This window comes from Chelonoidis abingdonii, chromosome 5 (assembly GCF_003597395.2).
Source record: "Chelonoidis abingdonii isolate Lonesome George chromosome 5, CheloAbing_2.0, whole genome shotgun sequence".
NCBI classification, from domain to species: Eukaryota; Metazoa; Chordata; order Testudines; family Testudinidae; genus Chelonoidis; species Chelonoidis abingdonii.
Window position 1 is genome coordinate 96,203,843 of NC_133773.1, and position 21,054 is coordinate 96,224,896.

The 21,054-nt window shown below is 44.6% G+C and overlaps 1 protein-coding gene across 1 annotated transcript in view; it reads right to left on the reverse strand.

Annotated features, from left to right (window-relative positions):
* GABRB1 (gamma-aminobutyric acid type A receptor subunit beta1) overlaps positions 1–18,707 on the reverse strand; it is a 231,229-nt gene extending 212,522 nt beyond the window's left edge. Inside the window, exons 1-3 of the mRNA XM_075066493.1 lie at positions 17,591–18,707; positions 17,352–17,443; positions 16,993–17,060 (exon numbers count right to left, since the gene is read on the reverse strand). Of these exons, the coding sequence (XP_074922594.1) occupies positions 16,993–17,060; positions 17,352–17,443; positions 17,591–17,982 (552 nt within the window). The 5' untranslated portion in view covers positions 17,983–18,707. The remainder of the gene's footprint in view (positions 1–16,992; positions 17,061–17,351; positions 17,444–17,590) is intronic.
* Between the last annotated feature and the right edge of the window lie 2,347 nt (positions 18,708–21,054).

The following is a 21,054-nucleotide window of genomic DNA, read 5'->3' on the forward strand; positions in this document are numbered from 1 at the left end:
GCAAGTAGAGAACAGCTACTAAGAGGAATTTTATAGCTAACTGGCTTGGTGTCCATAAATGGGAGCTACTCCACCACTTTATCACACAGGGCATCAGAACTATTCGTGGATTTGGGTCAAATTTGGCAGAAAAAAACCTGGATTTTTTTTTAATTTGTGAAGTGTTGTGATTGGAAATGATGTTTGATTAGAAATATAGTTCTGTTTTGGTTTTTTTTAGAGAATGGTGAAAAACACCCCAAACCAAAACACACACAAAATAATAAAATTGGAAGGGGTTCAACTAAATGTTCCATTTGACTCCAAACCAAAATTTTGTGTTTTGGCTTTTGTTTTAATGAGCAAAAACTTAAACAAATCAGTTTTGGTTTGACCTGAACTGATTCAGTTTCTTAAGGACTTTTTTGTTCTGCCCCGAATCAAAAAATTCATTTGCTCAGTTCTAGTTGCCATTTCCCTGATTATGGCAGCAAGCCTGGGAGTGGGTGGAGGGGTAGAGCAGGGTCTGTGTGCCTCTTCTCTGGCTCACATGTCCCTTGAGCAGGTAGGCACAAAGGTGTGGGAGTAGGCTGAGCCTAGGCTACACTCTTCATAACATGTCTACCAGCAGGGCTGAGCTGACACAAGATGGGGAATAATCTACATTCAGCAAAGGGCTGCAATAAATTATTCTCCTTTGGGAACAAGAGGAACCAGGGGGTCTCTGAGTCACTCCTTCTGTGCTACTCAGCTTAATGGCTCAGTCTAGGTCTAAATTCCTTCTGTCCCCATCTATCTATACACCCCTTTTGTGTCCATTCCCTTGTTCTAAAGGGATGTATAGCATGATATACTACTTTACTCTCCCTCACAGAGCCTTCATCTCTTCCTTCCCCTACCAATATTCACTAAACAGAATGCTTTTTGGGTGACCTGCTTCTTTTGTAGGCCCTGAGGCAAAATAATTAGGTTAGTCTGGTGATTACACCTTCCCTGGCTATAATAAATCAGCATTTGAATGAGACTCCCCAACTATAAAAGATAGATACAACCTCATGATACTTATACTGTATGTTCATGCTGGTGCGCTTTCAATGAAATAAGAGATAAATGTGCATGAGGGTCAGCTCTATTTTTTTTTAAAAGCTTGGCTATAGGATAAAACAACTGAGATATTTGCTGAGGTAACTCATGAGAATTTTCACATCAGAACTTTTCAAGCTTCTGTCTTGCTACCAGTTAATCATTATTGCTGTTTATGATTTGTTACGCATGCTTGGTACTATATATGATAGATGTAGTAGTCTGTCCCATGCAGCTTACAGTTAGAGCTGGTTGAAATGGTTTGTTTTGGGGGCAGGGTTTATGGAGGAGAAGAGAATGAAATTTTGAAAAGCCAATAAAGATATGAAGAGTTTTTGCAAAATGTTTACTGATTTTTTAACAAGATCTACTTACAATCACATGCATCCAATAAAGTGGGTATTCACCCACGAAAGCTCATGCTCCAATACATCTCTTAGTCTATAAGGTGCCACAGGACTCTTTGCTGCTTTTACAATCTAATGATCATAGTATAGTAGTTACTTATTTGATAGTATTAGAGGTACTGGACTGGTAATATTATAAAAACATCCAAAATAGCAAATCAAAACTAGTCTATTTCCTCCTCAAATAGTTTGCAGAATAATTGAACAGGTTTTTGTTTTGTTTTCTTTTTTAACTTGCTGAGACTTCAAGTTCGCAGTGATGAGGGTGCTAGCTTGGAACTCAGGAGACTCAGATTTAGTTCCTTTCTCTGTCAGGCCACCTATTCTACAGATGGGTCAGCCTGATGCACCTGGGTAAACACCCACGCCACAGGTGAAAGTTTGAGTTATACAAGGGAACAAGACATGAAAGGAGTAATACCTCATGGTCCTGGGACTCTTCTCCCCTGCTAGGACCATGATATCTATAGTAGTTACCACAGCCGTAGTGCTGTACTAATTACTACTATGTGGTTCCAGACCTTGTTGTTCTTGTTTTTTAAATGACAGTGTAGTTGTTGAGAGAAGTATCTTTGACATCCAAAATTCTGCCTGGGAAGACTAGAAGTTGGCGCAAGTTCCTAGTCTCTGGATAAGATAGTATCTCCTTTGCTGGAGATGAGAATCCTGACTCCTTAATCAGTGATATCGTTGACAGGGGAGCGATGTTGTGGAATCTTCAACCCAATGGGCCTCATCTGTGCTTACAGCCTCAGCTCCATACTCAAATTTTCAACTGGGACATTTCCATTTGAGATGTTCAACTTTAGAGTGCTATTATCAGCAGTAAAAGGCCTGAAAGAAAAGGCCCCTTCATAGATTTTAAGGCTGAAAGAGACCATTATGATCATCTAGCCTGATTTCCTATATAACATAGGCCCAAAGAATTTCACCATGTTAACCCTGTATTCTGGGGCGGCTCCAGGCACCAGCACACCAAGCGCATGCTTGGGGCAGCAAGCCACGGGGGGGCGCTCTGCCGGTCGCTGCGAGGACAGCAGCCAGGCTGCCTTCGGCGGCATGCCTGCGGAGGGTCCGCTGGTCCTGAGGCTTTGGCGGACCTCCCACAGGTGTGCCACCAAATCCGCGGGACTGGGGACTTCCTGCAAGCAAGCCGCTGAAGGCAGCCTGCCTCCCATGCTTGGGGCTGCAAAATACCTAGAGCCACCCCTGCCTGTATCGAGGGTTGCTTCTTCAACAGATTTAGTCATATCTGCTTAATTTGCTGGCAAAGATTTTTATTCCACTTCTCTCTGCTAAGTTGCAGTACCACTGTGAATTAAATTCGTCTTGAAGAAGCTTTAGTGATTGTGATAAGAGAGCCAGCAAGAACTCCATTGGAAGTTTGGAATGCAGGCTGAGTTTGCATGATTGGCAGTTATGAAAAGTGTCTTTTTAGTTTGTAAAAAGAGCACATTTGCTATGGAGTCACTGAAAGATAAAAATCATGGGACCCCACAATGCCATCTTTATAGCCACTTTTCAGGACAGAGCCAAATGTTAAAAATCACTCCAGTCCATCGGCCCTGGAGGGACTTCTCATCTTGTAAGGTATCTGGGAAAGTGAACTGTGTGGTCACTACATCTGTCAAGTGATTTTCGATGATTCACTAACAATATACAGGATGGAGTCTATAACTCTACTTCTGGGCAGGGGCACCTGGCATTGGCCACTCTCAGAAGACAGGATACTGGGCTAGATGGACCTTTAGTCTGATCCAGTATGCCTGTTTTTATGTTCTTATGAACAGGCCCAGTCTTTTTAAGCTCTGTTCACATGGAAGCTGTTCCATACCCCAAGTCATTTTTGTTTCCCTTCTATGTAGTTTTCCCAATTCTAATACATCTTTTTTGAGATGGGGCAACCAGATTTGCACATAGTATTCAAGGTGTGGGCATATCATAGATGCATATAATAGCATTATGATAGTTTCCATCTTATTATTTGTCCCTTTCCTAATGGTTCCTAGCATTCTGTAAGGTAATGGATAGTATTCCAGTGAGGAATTCTCATCAACTGAAAAGACCAGTCCAGTCTTAAGCCCTAGGAACCCAATTATTAGATAAGGTTAGCCCCAATGGCTTCAGGTTAGTCATTCCGACCCTGACATAGCAAGGTCCCTTAAGCATATACTTAACATAAGAACCCTGAAAGCATCCTCCTTCATTCTGATGGCACAGTTTCCTTCATGGGTGCTGCCAGACTTAAACAGTGCTACTCACATGCTTAGGTGCTTTGCTAGATCGGAGCCATGTAGCAGTATAGAAACTCTAGCATGAGAGTATTTTCAGTGTGGTAGATCAAGAACTACAAACTATGGAAACAGGTTTTTATTTGGTTGCTGTATAAACAAGTCTGTGTCTGTTTTTATATCACACATGAGTTTTCAGATCTCTACAAGCATATGCAACTGAGATTTTTGCTACTCTTGTAATGCTTTGACCTCTGTGCCACTGAATGGAGACTGTTGGGGAAAGCTTTTGGAGGTAACATTTTAACTCATTTATTGCATGTGAATGATTCTTTTCTGAGGCCCACTTCTTAGTGACCATCTTCTGGTAGATATAGATATACACTCTTTGTTTGTTTGCCCTGAAGCTCGAACACAGCTACCATGCATCATACTACCCAGACGTATTCTTTGGCATCTTCCATAGGCTGCCTGTTTTGTTAACTTGGGTCAAGGTATTGCAGTAAACCAGACAAATCATCTCACAGAAACTTAATAGATTTTGTCATAGCACAGTTCCTAATGAACTCATTTCATATTCATGTAAAGGTCTAATATACTTTCATAAGAATTCTGTCATGGCAGAAAATTAGTCAAACATCATTAACTGAGACAAAGCAAAAGGGTCACTTGTAGTTTTGAAAGGAAACACTTTGTAAATTTCAATTACTATAACAGATGCAAAAATAAACCTATTAACCCTGTCCCCAGCATATTAGGGAAGGAGGGAGCGTGTACAGTGACTGACAGGGGAATGGGATCAGTACTACTGGTCCCACTTTGGCCTCCACCATTGCTTTGCTGATTAATATAAGGCAAGTCATATATTCTCCTAGTGCCGGAGTCTACCCACCTGTAAAATGAGTATAACACAACAAACCTATGTCTCAATCAGGGAGGTCATGAGAATGAATGCTTGGATAAAAGTATATTAGACCTTTACGTGAAAGTCACTGTAAAAGCTCAGTGCAGTAGCAGTAGTAGTAAACTACTAAACACAATAACTATAAAACAATGCAGTCCAAAGAAGTTGAGTAGACATAAAATAAATAATTTGGGGAAAATACCAGCAGAGTTGATTATAAGGCCAGGTGAGTTTCAATACCCAAATGGATGAGATGTTTCACAATAGAAGGGTATATTTTCCAAAAGGCTCCAACACTGACAGTCTGTTATTCCTGATGGTATTCATAGAGTTCACAGCAGTCCTTTTTCTAGAGTCTAAGCTAAAGTTGCAGCAAGTCTGGCGACAGGATTCACGCAGATACAGAAAGCAGGCTGTTAGCCCCATAGTGATGGGAAGTCCATCAAGGGCAAATTCAGCACAGTGCCAGCTGCCCAAACATGGTTCCAGTAAGGGTCAAATTGTCAGAGGAACTCCATTCCAATTTAAGTGCCAAAATAAGCATCTAGGTTGAAAAATCTGACCTCATTGGTGGGTGCTGAGCACTTCAAAATCTGGCCCTCTGGTTTTGAAGATATGGCTCCATGTGGAGAAAGTTAGCCAGCTGACATGCTGCTTCAGTGCATTTCCTGGGGAGACTCCTTCAACAGGGAACATGTGAAATCCAGACAAAAAAAATGCCTCTTGCACTGGCAGAGTGCCTTCACTTGGGGAGGAGGAGGGCTGGCAGTGCTGCCACCTGTCCTTCTAGGTCAATGAATGGGTCCAGCAGCACAAGTGCTCAGTAGGCAGCAGAAGGTGTAACTTGCATCCTCTTGTGATTCTGGCCCAGAAACTCTGAGAGCAGTGGCAGCTCCTTTTAAATAAAACTAAACTAAACACACACACCACTAATGTGTTTAATAGAAAACGAATGGTGCCTAGTAAAACAAAAGGAGAGGTTCAGTTCAAGAGCCAGGGTGAAGTAGTAGCCAGCCTATCATGGCTGTGATTCACAGACCAAGGATCATAATCTTCTACTGGGCAGGCCATATTTCGCTTAAGCAGAGCTATAGACTCCTTAATTACTGTAATAACAATGGTGGACCAAATTCATTCCTTTTGTCCCAGTAGGAGCTCTGTAGCTGATTCTGTAGTCAGTGGTGGTACACCTTAAGGACCCAGTCCCGCAATCCTTACACATGCAAAGTAGTTCCATCGAAGTCAATCAGTGAGGACTACTCACATGAATAAGGGTTGCAGGCCTTACTTTCATATTCTTCATGTGAGACTGACTGAGCCACATTACCCTAAATGGGGGAGAGTTAATGTGCCTTGAGGGATGTGGTGATTGTGTTATGATAAGCTGTTAATAGCATCATTAACAAAACACAATTGTCCTGTACATCTTACTTCACACTTTATAGTCTCATCTCTGTGTCCTGTGTTCAAAATGATTGTTGTCTTTCAGCAATGGAGCAATTTCCCCCATCATAAAGATCTCTTGGAATATAATAGAGACCAAAGTTTGCAAATAAGTTTTCATTGTTTTCATAGCACAGTGATTGCAAGCATGTTTAAGCAGATGGCAAGAAAATTAACAGGCAGCAACATTTTTCATTCTGAACAAATAAAGGAGCTGAATTTCACAGACACTGAGTATTTGCAGCTCCCACTGAAACCAATGGGACGGGTGGGTGCTTGGGACCAGATAATGGGAGTTAAGTGCTGTAGACTAGTAGACTCACCCCTGCGGCACCTCCTGCTGGTGACTTCTGGGAATTAGCTTGGTTCCAGCTCCAGAGCACCCTGTGCAGGCCAGTGATCCACCTGTCCTCTGGCCCCCATGTCCCTCCCTGAACCCAGTGCCCTTTTACACGAGCTGCTGCCCCGTGGCAGTAACCCCTTTCTCTCAGTCTTAGGGTTTCCCCTCCATGGGGAACCCCCATCCACTATCCCCACCTTGCCTCAGTATATGGCAACTGCCAGTCATTGTCTAGCCCCCGCACCCTGGGGCAGACTGCAGTATCAGCCTACTCATCAGTGATAAGGTTGGGTTTGGACCTGCTGCCTTGGCCTACCCCTGGGCTGCCCTCTGCAACCCCCAGAACCTGTTAGCCCAATGCTACGCCACAGCCTGGGGCTTTCTAGGCTAGAACTCCCCAGCTCCTCTGCCTTTCCCCAGCCCTGCTTCACTCAAGTACCCTGTGTCCAGCTCCCTGCAGCCAGGCCCATCTCAGGGTATGGCTACATTAGAAATTTCAAAGCGCTGCCCTGGCAGCGCTGTGGGAGCGCTGCTGCGGCAGTGCTTTGAAGTGTGAGTGTAGTCAGAGCTGCAGCGCTGGGAGAGAGCTCTCTCAGCGCTGCTTGTAAACCACATCCCTTATGGGTGTAGCGTGCAGCGCTGGGAGCCGATCTCCCAGCGCTGCCACCCTGATTACACTGACACTTTACAGCGCTGCATCTTGCAGCGCTCAGGGGGGTGTTTTTTCACACCCCTGAGCGCGAAAGTTGCAGCGCTGTAAAGTGCCAATGTAGCCAAGCCCTCACTCTACAGCTAGAGAGAGACTTCTGTCTACCACTGGCTTCTCTGCCCTTATACGGCCAGCTGAGTCTGTTTGTGGTGTGGCCACAGCTGCAGCCACTTCCCCAGATCAGTCCAGCCTAAAAGCTGCTTTCTCAAGCCACAGCCCTCTCCCAGGGCTGTTTTTACCCCTTCAGGGCAGGAGCAGGGGTCCACCCCACTACAAGTGCCTAAATACTTTTGAAGATCTGGACCTCAGCGCCTTTAAAAACCAGGGTGAGACTATATACATTTTACTCTCAATATATAAGGATGTTGCGGGGGGGAGAAAAGCTCCAAGTGACTGGCAATATGGCGTGGGGTCAGAAGTTTACATTCTCAGGCCTGCTAGCTAGCATGAGTACATGTAATCATTTATCATTTTCTTTTGTTCTTTTGTTTATGGTACAAGATGTAATCGATCAAAGGGGGGGGTCAGTAGTATGGGTTAAGGATATAGTTAATTAAAAGATCTGGTAGTTAATGAATTGTAAATGATGAATTGTAGCACCTGTGAACATCTCTGTAAAAAAGTAAGGTATATAAGACATGGCAACGGATAGTGATTAGTGCATGATTTGAGATTTGTATCTCCTGCACCTTATTTGATATTAAATAAAGAGACTTGCTTCTCCACTCCGGTGTAGTAATTGGGATATGCACACCGGGCAAACGAACCCTAACTGTTGCCCCCTGCAACAGCTTTGGTGACCCAGATGGGCCCTCCGAGGCTGAAAATTAGCCTTGCCCGGACCCTCTCCGGTGGCCAACAGACTGAGACAGTCATTGATGCCCAGTGTGCACTGGTGATTTCATCGGGGGCCTCGGCGAAGTCTGGTACGGTCAATCCAGGGAGGCACAACGGTGCAACATCCCAGAAGGTGGAGAAGCTTTGGTCCCGAGTGACGGTGAGGAACTGATCTCATGGACAAGGTAGGATTTGGTTTAAAGGGTTTAATCTGTCACCTGTTAGGACCTGGGGATGCCCAGGATCTCCCTGTAAGGAATGGGACAGGGACAGTCAAAGGATAAGGTAGCGTGCACGCCTTTAGAATGCATTCTGGTTAATTGGAAAATCTTTGGAATGGATCCACTAACTAAAGGTAAATTAAAAAGATATTGTACAATAGACTGGCCTCAGTTCCAGCTCGAGGACCAGGAAAAGGTGGCCACCGGAGGATTTGATTAATTATAATACGATCCTCCAACTTCTCTTATTTTGTCAGCGAACTAATAAATGGAGTGAGCATATGTATGGTCAGGTATTTATGTCGTTATGGAATAGAACAGATATTTTGAAGCAATGTAATTTGGTTCCAACAGGCTTGGGAAAAAGTTGTGAAAATGTTCAAAACTCATTATCTACTGTAATAGCAGGAGCGGGGTCACATTCGGCCACAGCACCCCCACCGTATGGTGACAAAGTCCCCTCAGCCCTGCCAATTGAGCCCTCCACAGGTTTGTACCCTTTGATTACTGAACCTTTTAATCCTGTGGATCTGGCGGTTTTTAAAGCGCAGGCAGGGGAATTCTCAACCAACCCCTCCCGGTTTAGCTCAGTTTTTGAAGGCTGTCTGGTTAGTCATAAACCTGACTGGGATGACTGCCAGGTACTTTTACTGACTCTCCTCTTTGAGGTGGAGCAGGACCAGGTTTTAGCTAAGGCACGGGCAGAGGCAGAACGGAGACATGAGCAGGATTCTACCATTAAGGAGGCAAAAGATCAGGTACTCTACACCCCCTCGTCCCCAACCCATACACGCTGCTAGCCTCTGTGGGGGACAGTATTCATGTTTCTCAGTTCTCGATTTAAAGGATGCCACGATTCCGATGGACCCCCAGTCCCAGGAAATTTTCTCCTTCGAATGGGAAGATGCAAACAGGAATAAAAGGCAGCTGTGTTGGACAGTGCTAGTACAAGGATTTAAGAACTCCCCCACTCTCTTCGGCCAAGCTTTATCCCGGGACTTGAAAGAATGGGATAATAAAAACAAAGTCCTTCTCCTGCAGTATGTTGATGATTTATTAAGAGCAGCAGTGGAACTAGAAGTATGTCTCAAGGCAATCATAAGTCTTTTAAACTTTCTTGGGCTGCGGGGGTATTGCGTGTCAAGAAATAAAGCCCAAACTGCCCTCCCTGAAGTACGCTACCTAGGCTTCCAGATTAGACAAGGGGAACGCCAGCTCTCAAGGGAGAGGCTTGAAGCCATCTGTCAGGTCTCTACTCCCCGAAATCGTAAGCAGCTTAGAGCATTCCTGGGGATGGCAGGATTTTGCGGAATGTGGATCCCAGATTTTGGACTGTTAGCTAAGCCTCTGTATGAATGTGTTAAGGGGACTGATCAGGAACCATTTTACTGGACAACAGAGGCAAATAACGCCTTTACCTTAATAAAAAGAAAACTGATGGAAGCCCCAGCCCTGGATCTGTCCGATCTTTCCAAGCCCTTTCAATTGTATGTACACGAGAGAAAAGGGGTGGCCCTGGGACTACTTACACAGTTATTGGGCTCTTGGAAACGTCCAGTGGCTTATTTCTCCAAACAATTGGACCAGGTTGCTAAGGGGTGGCCGGCATGCTTACGGGCAGTTGCAGCTACAGCCCTGGTGTTGGAGGAAGCAGAAAAACTGACTTTGGGGGGGGCTGTGCAAGTATACACTCCTCACATGGTCCAAACCTTACTGGACACAAAGGGGGGGTCTCTGGCTCACCCAAGCTCGGGTAACCCGGTATCAGGCTAAGCTCTTAGAGAACCCCGAAGTGACCCTACAGGCTTGCCCCTCCCTTAACCCGGCCACCCTGCTGCCAGAAACAGAGGGCCAAGAACATGACTGCTTGGAGGTTATAGATGCCCAGTACTCCAGCCGTCAGGATTTAAAGGATCAACCCCTCCCTAACGCAGACTATGAGTGGTATACGGACGGCAGTAGCACTGTTGTAAATGGACTAAGGAGGGAGGGCTATGCTGTTGTATCTCTCCATGACACTGTGAAGGCACAAAGCCTGCCCCCTGGGACCTCAGCCCAGCTAGCTGAGTTAGTGGCTTTCTAAATATGCTTTTGGTGTGTTGCATGCCCATGCTGGTCTGTGGAAACAAAGGGGATTACTGATGGCTCAGGGTTCTCCGGTCAAGCATGGGCTACAAATTCTTCGACTTCTGGAAGCCGTACAGCTCCCCTCAGAGGTAGCAGTAATGCACTGCAGGGCTCATCAAAAGGAGAATCACAGTATTAACCGAGGCAATGCTAGGGCAGATAGAGAAGCCAAGCGGGCTGCCACTTTAGAACAGTGGGTGGCCTGAAGCTTTTCCCTGCCAAAATAAACTTGTTAAAGAAATTTTTCCTAGATTTGGCCTGCCTCGATGGATGGAGTCTGACTAGGGAACACACTTTACCTCAAAGATTGTCCAGAATGTCTCGGATATCCTCCAGCTCAACTGGAAACTTCACACCCCTTGGAGGCCACAGGCCAGTGGAGTGGTAGAGCGCACTAATCAGACACTCAAAAGGCACCTAGCCAAAATATGTCAGGAAGCATCTTTCAAGTGGCCTGATGCCTTACACTTGGTTTTACTCCGCACTTGGGCCCTTCCTAAGGGTAGAACTGGTTTGAGCCCCTTCGAGATTATGTTTGGAAGGACATGGCCTATGAATGGTACCCCGATCCTGCTAGGGGAATGGGAGGTTGGGTGTTGATATTTATCTCAGTATATGTGTTCCCTGTCTGCTGTTTTATGTTCCCTTCACAGGTACGTTAAGGACTCCCAGCCACTCCCATTAGATGCCCCTGTCCATTCCCTACAGCCTGGTGACTTCGTCCTCGTTCGTACCTGGAAAGACGAACGCCTCCAGGAGAAGTGGAAAGGACCCTATCTCGTTTTACTGGTTTCCCACACGGCGGCCAAAGTAGAGGGACACAAGAGCTGGATTCACTACTCCCGACTAAAAGCTGTACCTCCACCGCAGAACCCTGACCCCAAGCAGTGGACTGTTCAGCCGGCCGGAACCAGAACATCGGAGGATTTGGGACTTAAGTTACTGTTTAAACGTAAATAACTCTGTATAACTCAGCCATGTTTTTAATTCTTGTATGGGTATTTACTGTTTCTGGACAGCTGGCCCCTTCACCCGTTCACTCCCTGGAAAATAACTGGTGGGCCCTTTTAGCAGCTAATAGCTTGGGGGGGGGGGCTGTTCTTTAGGGTGATTAACCATGGGGGTTATCCCTGGCCGTGCTCTAGTTTTAGAAACGCCTGGACCTACCCGAGCCCAGAGGGCTCGGCGTGGCATGCCTCTGGATGAAACATGCGATTCTAAGGTAAATCTGGTGTCTAAGTCTCAGGCCGTAGCCCTTGCTACTTCATTGATCGGAGTCCCAGGTCTGGCTTTAGATGCAGAGCTCCAACTTGCTAAAGTGGCCTGTGCCCTCACCAAGTCTATTAACCTAACTTCCACTTTAATCTCTGACTTGGCCTTGGAACTCTCAGGGGTCTGAGAAGGGGTGCTCCAAAATCGCGCTGCGATAGACTACCTCCTCTTAAGGCATAATCGTGGCTGTGAGAAATTCAAGGGCCTCTGTTGCTTTAACCTTTCTGATCACAGCCAAAGTATTGAAAATAGGTCGGCTAAGTTGCGTGACATTGTCACTCATATAACGCAAAATAGTGACAGTAATTGGTGGGGTTCTTGGGGTTTTGGTAATTGGTTTGGGTGGCTTAAAAGCATTTTTACCTCCCTGCTAGTGGTAGTAGCAATTGGATTGCTCTTTTGCTGTGGCATTCGAATAGGATTGCCTTGCGGTAAAGGTTGTCTTTCTGCCCTTCGTCAGCCAACAGAAATGTACCCCCTTAGGGCGGTCTCGCTGCCAGCATTGGGTGGCTTACCCTTTAACCTTATTCTAAGCAATGAGTATGAAAAAACTCAACAAAAGGCTTTTGAGTATTCTCAAAGGGGGGATTGTTGGGGGGGGGGGAAACTCCAAGTAACTCGGCAATATGGCCTGGGGTCAGAAGTTTACATTCTTAGGCCTGCTAGCTAGCATAAGTACATGTGATCATTTATCATTTTCTTTTGTTCTTTTGTTTGTGGTACAGGAGGTAATCGATCAAAGGGGGGGGGTCAGTAGTATGGGTTAAGGATATAGTTAATTAAAAGATCCGGTAGTTAATGAATTGTAAATGATGAATTGTAGCACCTGTGAACATCTCTGTAAACAAGTAAGGTATATAAGACATGGCAACGGATAGTGATTAGTGCATGATTTGAGATTTGTATCTCCTGCACCTTATTTGATATTAAATAAAGAGACTTGCTTCTCCATTCCGGTGTAATAATTGGGATACGTACACCGGGCAAACGAACCCTAACTGTTGCCCCCTGCAACAAGGACATTTTCAAAATAGTTTTGACTGTTCTGCTTGTGGTCCAGATTGAGACAGGCTTATACTTGGGGACACAGAGGGGGAGGAGGCTGTGGTTTTAATTGCTTTGGCAACACTTGTATAACTTGTCATGCCAATAACATCTCATGGAGCTTGGGAAAAAAAAGTGCAGAACCCGACACAGTTGCAAATTTGCCCTGGAAAGAACACAGGGGCTGCTCTCTCAGTGCAGCCCCAAGGTGCCCAGCACTAGAAAGGAAGTGAGGCAGGAAGGAGGTGGGTTCAGGACTCTGCATCATAAGTGGAGGAGATTGCACCAATCTAAAGCACAGTGTAGTCTCCACAATGACACCAGAGGTTTAACCCTTCCCTGAACACCTTCTGGGGCAGTGAAGCTACAAACAGTCTGTTACTGAGAGTGGTGGCTAAATATCACCATTTGGCTCTATTTAGATTAGAAATGTGTATTACAAAGTCATATATTGAAATATATTATATGGGCTTTCCTCCACTTCAGTGGCCTTTGGATCAGGGCTATAGCCTAGGTTTAGATTCCAGCAGTAAATAATGTTTTCACCCCTCTTAGCCAGAAGCTACTACTCTTAGGCTATAATTAAATTCCCCAGTAAAAAAGCTACCTGAGGCATAACAATTCCTAACAGGGAAACTTCATTGCTGCTGCTTTGTAAACAGATAAACCACCAACACCACCAACACCACATGCTGGTTTTTATTATGCTAGAAATGTTTTTTAATAGCTTTTAAAATAGGTGTATATAAATAAGTAATTTAGCAAGGGGAAGCAGCAGCAGAGGGAATGGAAAAGGGGCGTGGGGTCAGAAGTTAGCTAACGAGCCTCAAGCATTTTGAAAAGGTGAAGAGGGCCACCTCGTTGGCCTTGGAAATGTAATGAAAACGAAAGGATAATTATCTGGTTTGAAGCATTTGTCAGTATATGAGTTAGTATTTCCTGCGCATAAATAGAAAGAGGAAGTGAAGGTTTGGATCAGCTTGTAAAAACTTGGTACCTAAAGCAAGGAACCGAAGCGGCTTGATTTGCAGAAGTGCTGAGTCCCAGGCTAGTGCTGTAACCATTGGACCATCTGTACGTTAATTTAAGTTTATTTCACTATAGTAAACCAGTTTGCAAAGTACATCTCTGTGATGGTAAAGCAAGACAGAAATAGGAAAGTAGGAAAGCCAATGTTTGAGTGAAGGGTTTCTAGTCTTGTCAGTCTTTTCATAGATTATGAATCTATGATCCATAGATTCCAAGGCCAGAATGAACAATTGTGATCATCTAGTCTGACCTCCTGTATAACACAGGCCATAGAACTTCCCCATATCTTTTAGAAAAACATCCAGTCTTGATTTAAAAATTGTCAGTGATGGAGAATCCACCAGGACACATGGTAAATTGTTCCAATGGTTAATTACTCTCACTGTTAAGAAATTACACCTTATTTTCAGTCTGAATTTGTCTAGCTTCAGTTTCAGTCATTGGATCATATTATACCTTTCTCTGCTAGCGTAAAGAGATCATTGTCAGAATGGTTGTGTCAGTGCAACTCCCTCAATTTTTTTTATCTGCAGACTTTGTTGTGCTGGTGTGGGAAGGGAGTGGAGCTGGGGGAGGGCAGACACATTATGGATCATGCTCTGTGCAGCCCCAAGTGGAAATACTGCCAGAAAATACAACATAATTAACCCTGCACAGCACTGTGTGCCTCCTGTGGCATGGCTCCCAAACTCCCATTTGAGGATCCAGCATATTCTGCACCTCACAGAATAAGGCTTTTAGTACCATTAGTGTTGGCATTAATTTCACTTTGCTCCTGCACACCTGAAAAGGATGTCAGCATAAAGTCATGGCAGAGGTAGACACATCATCTAAGGCAGCCATTATGTTAGAAGGGATAGTTTTCTCAGTGACTAGTCTGTGGAGTCTGACCCTGCTCCCAGGGAATGGTTTGCGGGTGAGGATAGGGTTTGTCCCCCTTGCTTAGCCTTGACATATGCAAGTTTTATATGGTCTTTCCTCCACCCCATCACTAACATTTTCTGTTTGAAAGGAAAGTTCAGCAGGAACTCTGCAAGTTAGAATTTGCGAAGTCTGTCCATTGTGTTTTCCCTTTTCCCACCTATTGTTTATTATTACTTAACATTTGAATTAAGATATAGCTTTTATGTCCCATTCATGGCCCCATTGTGCTGGGCACAACACATATAGTGAAAACAGTCCCTGCCCCAAAGAACTTACAATGTAACTGTGACACTAAAATAAATATAACTATATTCAACAACAGAAAAGTAAGATATACAGTTGAGTAGTAAAAATAAATCTGAAGAGAAAAAATACTGTCTTTTTAAGCATTCCAGTGATAAATATTAGACTGTATTAATATTAGGAAAAGGGAAATTAATTTGAGACTGATAAATGTCTTATACTTTGTGAAATTTCAATAAACTGACAGTGGGTATCAAAACAAAGCACAGCTATCCAATTCCTTTTAGTTGCATAGATGTTCCTCTTCAGATGGGACAAAAGTACCTTAGATTTTCATTTGAGACTGCCCCCCCCCACCAAAATGCCCTTGAAGTATATTAATCAGAAATGATTTTGATGAGATTAAAAGTTCTAACTGATTTTCATTTTCTGTAGTAACAGAAGAGAATGTGAAACCAATCCAGCACTAGATATTTTGTGCTTTACTTTTGCATTCATACCTATTATAATTCAGTCATCTCAGCAATGAAATTAACACAATCAAGTACAATGTAGCACATGCCTTTGTCTGAAGTTACATTTTATTTGACCCTCAACCAGTTTTCATTTTTCTAATTTTGCCAATTAGCTGTGGAGCTTCCCTTATGTATATACATTTTTTTCCCAGTGAAAAAAAGCATTTTCCAGCATTAGTTTTTTTCTTTGCTTTTATGTTGAGAAGTTTTTAGTTTGTGAAGGTGATGTTCTTTCTTTATAATAGCCTTTATCTCTACCATCTAAATCAATTGACAAAGAAATTCAGTCTGTCCATCTGTCAAAAATATGTACCAGGAATCTTTAATATTTCTGAATATTTCTAGTATTTCAAATATATATAGTTGACTTGGGGTGAAAACACTAAGAGTAAAACAGAAACCTTATATATTACATATATTTAAATGCAGTGAGCAATTTCAAAATTCTGATTTAAGTATATTCAAATTATAGAACTATTCTAAATGACTTGTCTTCTTAGCAGCCCTGAATTCCTTTACACAGACATTTGCTATTAATCCTGCTACTCCAAAGTATGTGATCCAATCTGCAATATCAAACTGTTTGCTTTTAGCAGGCAATTTATGAGAGATTGGACACCGAACTAAAACCTGATCGAAGCCGTTCAACCTCTCCCCCAACCCCAATTGCTGTTAAAATCCTCAACGACATATTTGCTTGCGGAGTGATAAAGTACTTCACATCACAGCCAAGATTTGTCAGTCATTCGGCAATTACAATCCACCTGTCCCAGGCAAGAGAACTCTGGAATACTAGAGGGAAATCAACAGGCTTCTGCTCTGTCTCAAGAAGTACCAATTCTGCCAGCCCTGAGTCTCAGCAGCATTGTTACTCTCGCAAAACATGGTACTTAGCAGACAGCCTAGCAGCAGCTACTGTTGCTTTGACTATTTCCTCCACACCAAATCACAAGAGGCGATTAAAATACTGTATAAACAGACTACACTTTGCCCTCCAACTTCCTAATACAACGATCTCGCCCCTTCCCACAGGTGCCTCTGGGTTTCAAAAGCAAATGGGAGGTTCAGAGCAGATTTCTGCTCCTGCAGTCTGAATATGTAGCTCTAGAAGTTGCATAGAGACACGCAAAATCCACCATCCCTCCTCCCGCACCTTGAACACTGTTAGCCACCTTTGCCAAGGCAAAGGATCTCAGTCTCCTAACCAATCAACAGTCAGGGAAGTGTGGTTGCCCCTAGACCCTGCCTCCCAGACTCCACAAATGCAGCATTGTCATTTTGTCAAATATGCCTTTTTTTAAACCCCCATCTCCCGGCCCCAGCCGCCCAGGGCTCTGGGGGCTGAGAGAGCGAGGAAGGGTGGAGCTGTCCTTGGTGCTGAAAGGCAGTGAGGCGCAACGATCGGCAGATGGCGCCGTGCCGTGTTTTAAAAGGACATGAAAGGAGACGGAACAACACTGTGCAAATTCGTCCCAAGCAGGTTTCCCCAGCGCAGCTAACAGCAGCTTGTCTCCAAAAAGAACTCATCGTGTTTAGCTCTCCGCGAATCGTTCCTTGCTCTGGCACGAAAGAAAAAGCAGCACAGATACGAGTCTGAGACTCCTCTCCCCCAACTGAACTGTAAGGGGCAGGCACAAAATGTAACAATTTCAGAACTGTGGTTTAATGCAGAGCGTGTACTCACCATGTTGACCTCTGAAACCATGTCTATATTGGCAATGTCTATCCTCATCCCGACGTCAACAGGAGCACCTTCAGTCGGAAACAGGGGTTTTTGTTATGCACATCATAGACATTTAAAAGCATCATCCCTGTGCCTGGCTGTGGAGTGGCATATATAAACGTGTGTGTCTTTGCACGTGTGAGTTGGGTACATCAGGAGGTGTGTGAACGCATGTGAGTATGTGTGTTTGTGTGTGTATTTGGTCATAAATTGGCCCACAACCATTTACAAAGACTAATTTGCATTTCAACTGAGGTTTCCCTCTGATACAGGAAATGCAACACGGTTGTGCTACACGTTGAAAAAGACTGACAAATTACCTCCAAAGTCTGGCCTCAAGCGAATGTCGTATCCATGGAGCAATCTGTCCACTGTCTCTTTCACGTATGACATGTTGCTAGGCTCATTAACGCTGAAGGGAAGAAGGACGGATTGGATTGAGAATCAACGCTAAAACTGCAGGCAGACAGAAAGCACGTACACCTCCAAAAATAATTAGATCAACGATTCGCACAGGCACTAACAAGCGGGAGAGAGCACGCCAGAGAATAACGCTCACCTTTGCGCACAGCAGACCATGGCTATCATCACCGGGAACGAGAGAATCCCAAAATACTCTCGACTGTGAACTGTCCACATTCCTAACTCTGTCTGCAGAATTGGCTTTTCTGCGAAGATCCAAGGAATGCAACTTAGTCCAAGGCAGAGCAATAATTCCCAACAGACCAACGCATGCGCGGACCTCGCTTGATCTCCACAGACACCTTTTGCCTTGAAAACAATTTGTGTAAAACAGTCAGCAGATCCAAATCTCTCAAAGTTACCGATCTCTTCAGCCAGGCTTCTCAGAGCAGACCAGGAAAGCACCTGCGGTGGCAGCAAGGTTTTCTCCCCCACACAAGCTGAGCCCAGCGTGATGGGCTCAGACAGAACCAGGCGATGCTTTGGCATCTAGTGTGGACAGTCTCCGATTGCACATTGCAACTGGAGGCTGTCGATCTGGACGGAGCTTAGAGCACAGGAAATGGTTCGGGACATAGCCGGCGGTGGAAAGTGTTCAGAGAAACTATAACCAGGTCTGTCCCAGATGTGGGGAGTGGGGCGGAATAAGAGAAACAGCAAGCCAACGAGCTGTTCTCCGATTATGTTTTGTGGCTGGAGCAAAAGCCTCTATTGTAACTGACACGGACAACAGAAGCTCCACAAACGAGAGAGCCACTCGGCTTCCCACGCTTACAACCATCACATAAGTGGCAAGTACCCGCTTCCCCTCCCCTCCCCCCACAGCCCCGGCAGGCATCAGCAAAAGCTTGTGCAACACCTGAATGCTACTACCGCTCTTCCTCGCAGCCCTCCGCGTACAGTGGTAGCCTACACCCTGCCTTGGGGTTGTTCCTTTGTTGTATATTAGCACAATGAATAGCTTACGCGGCTCCCGAGGGGTGGCAGACACACCTGGGAAGGAATCCTATGTGTGCACCATGGAGAGACACAACACTGCAACAGGCGTGCTGCTGTGGTACAGCTGGACACAATGCCTGGACGCATTCACTGCATAGAGTCACACCACCAACTCTCACCTCTCCCAGCGGCTCTGACGTGAGAACGCCGAGGGGAAAGGGGGTGGGTGTAAGAGGCACTTCAAAGCATCAGTCTGTTATTTTCCTCCCGGACATTTCCTGAATGTCGATGAAGAGGACTGTGACGGCTACAGTCCGCCCCCTTTCACCACAGCATAAAGGTGCTTGAGGGATCTGTGATCCCAGTCTGCGTACCTACATGTTTGTTTATTTCCCCATCCGAATGTGAAGTGCAGAAATCAGTGTAATAGGGCAACAAGTAGCCTCGGAGTTTTCCAAGGGGGTTTCACCCCGATAAAACATAACGCCCGCCCTCTGCTGATTCCGGTGTTTGATACCCAAGGCAGAAACTCCAAGGATCCTGAGCACCAGTGCACATGACTATGCATACTTAAAGCAAGCGCTCATTCCGGACGGCTTGTGAGAGCGCTGAGTAGTTCTGAGCAGCTCAAACGCTAGGCAAGACATCCCTCCAAGGAGGCTGTCACAGTGGAGGGGTAATCAAAGGATGGCATTATGCTAAACCACTGCAAACCATACAAGAGTGTTAGGAAGAAACCTTTGCCAAAACCAGGTACTGCAGCGAGGTCCTCTAAAAATTTCATTTAAACTAGAGTGGTTCTTTTTTTGCTCCATCTTAAAAGATAAAACTATTTTTTCAAGTAATAGTCCCACATCAAGCACCCTGCACCTGAGCCTTCATAGACTTTGGAGAAGTGCAGATCACAGTCCAAACCAAACAAATGCCCCCTATTCCTGTAATGGGCTGAACAAAATCCTGGATCCACACTGTGTAGTAGGGGACAATTGGCACATGATTTCAGTTTAGGCGTACAGACCCATCTCTGCCTAAAAATAGTAGTAGTTTTTGTCTGATGTGCTGTGGCTCAGTTATTTCATAATTGATGTGGATGATGGATTGTCTGAGTCAGCTGATGGTTTTCATGGCCACCCAGGGGTGCTGGAACAATTTTTATAGTGGGGGTGCTGATGATAGAAACCATGTATTTGGTGTTTGTTATTCAAGCTAGAGGGTGTGGTAGCATCCTCTCTCCCCCCTACGCCTAGTTCCAGCAGCACTGTGGCCTTCATGACATCCACAGCACTATTGTATATGGTGGTTGGCTAAATCTATAAAACTGGGTATACTCATGATATGATATGTGGGCTGCAGTTGGAGCTGTCATGGATTGATCATTTACAGTCTGTAGTTTGTGGGAGGGACACACTTTTCCTGTTTTGGTAAGGGACATGCTTTGTTGATCTTCCCTTGCAGGCTAATGGCATCTGATTGGCTTCCAGAGGCTTCTGAAGAAGCATGCTGTCCTTACAACAAATCACTCTATTGAAGGGTTAGTAGACTTCATAATGATCTTTTGTTCACAGTCATCTAAAGGGTGGAGAAGTGCTAAAGGAAGAAGAATTTTATTTAAGGAGAATCTATGCTTTAGCTAGATTGTCACATATTTCTTCACATTAATTGCAATTTTTTAACTTCTTCAATATTTGATTACAAAGTTGTATTAGTGCTAAGTGGAACCTGTACTGTGGGAAACAGGTAACTCATCTCTCCCAGAGACTGCACTGAATCCATCCCTTGTACTTGGTACCACTGATCATGAAGTATTGTTGACTCACCTATAAACCCAACCATGAGTGAATGGACTTGACCTCTGGTGATTCCATTCCCTTCTTGCAGAGTGTTCCAAAGGGAGTAATTTTGGCAACTGATGTGCATCCTCATATGGGGATCCAGCTTGTCAATCCTCTTGTGTAGTGTGCATTATGGGCTTGTGACAATTTGAGGTATCTCTCTATGTACAGCATATTAATTCTGGCTGATTTAATGAAATTGCTGTATCATTGAATGCCTCAGTGTATGTGGAATACACCATCTTCCGCCTGAGAGGCATTAAATTTTGATAGCTCCCATTGAAATGAGAGCACCTTAGGACAAGGGGATGGCCATATCCTGGGTGAAACCACTTTTCTTCAACTTCTCTATGGGAGGCTGGGATTTGGAAAGTAGAATATCCCCAAACAAGAGAACAGAGATATCAGATGTTAATGCTGGGTCTTAAAAACCAGAGCCAGAGACATGGGGGTGGGTGGTTGTGGGGAACTCAAAGGGACTCACAACAAAGAAAGTTTGGACAAGAGAGAGGAACAGAAATGCATGAACTTTTTTTTTAAGCAAAGGGGTTCTTTTTAACTGCTGGACCAGTCAAAGAAGAAGAAAACTGGCTGCAGAGGAGAGGGAGGGAGAGAGACTAATCGTGAGAGAGAGTGACCATGATTTGGAGAAACCATTTGCAAGACAGGGAAATCCTAGACTTTTTAGATGACTCTGACCTAAGCCCAAGAATGCTCAATAGTGGAGAGGAAACTGAGGCAGGGAAATGTGTAGAGATGGGTTTTTTTAGCTGGTCTAAGTCCCTATATT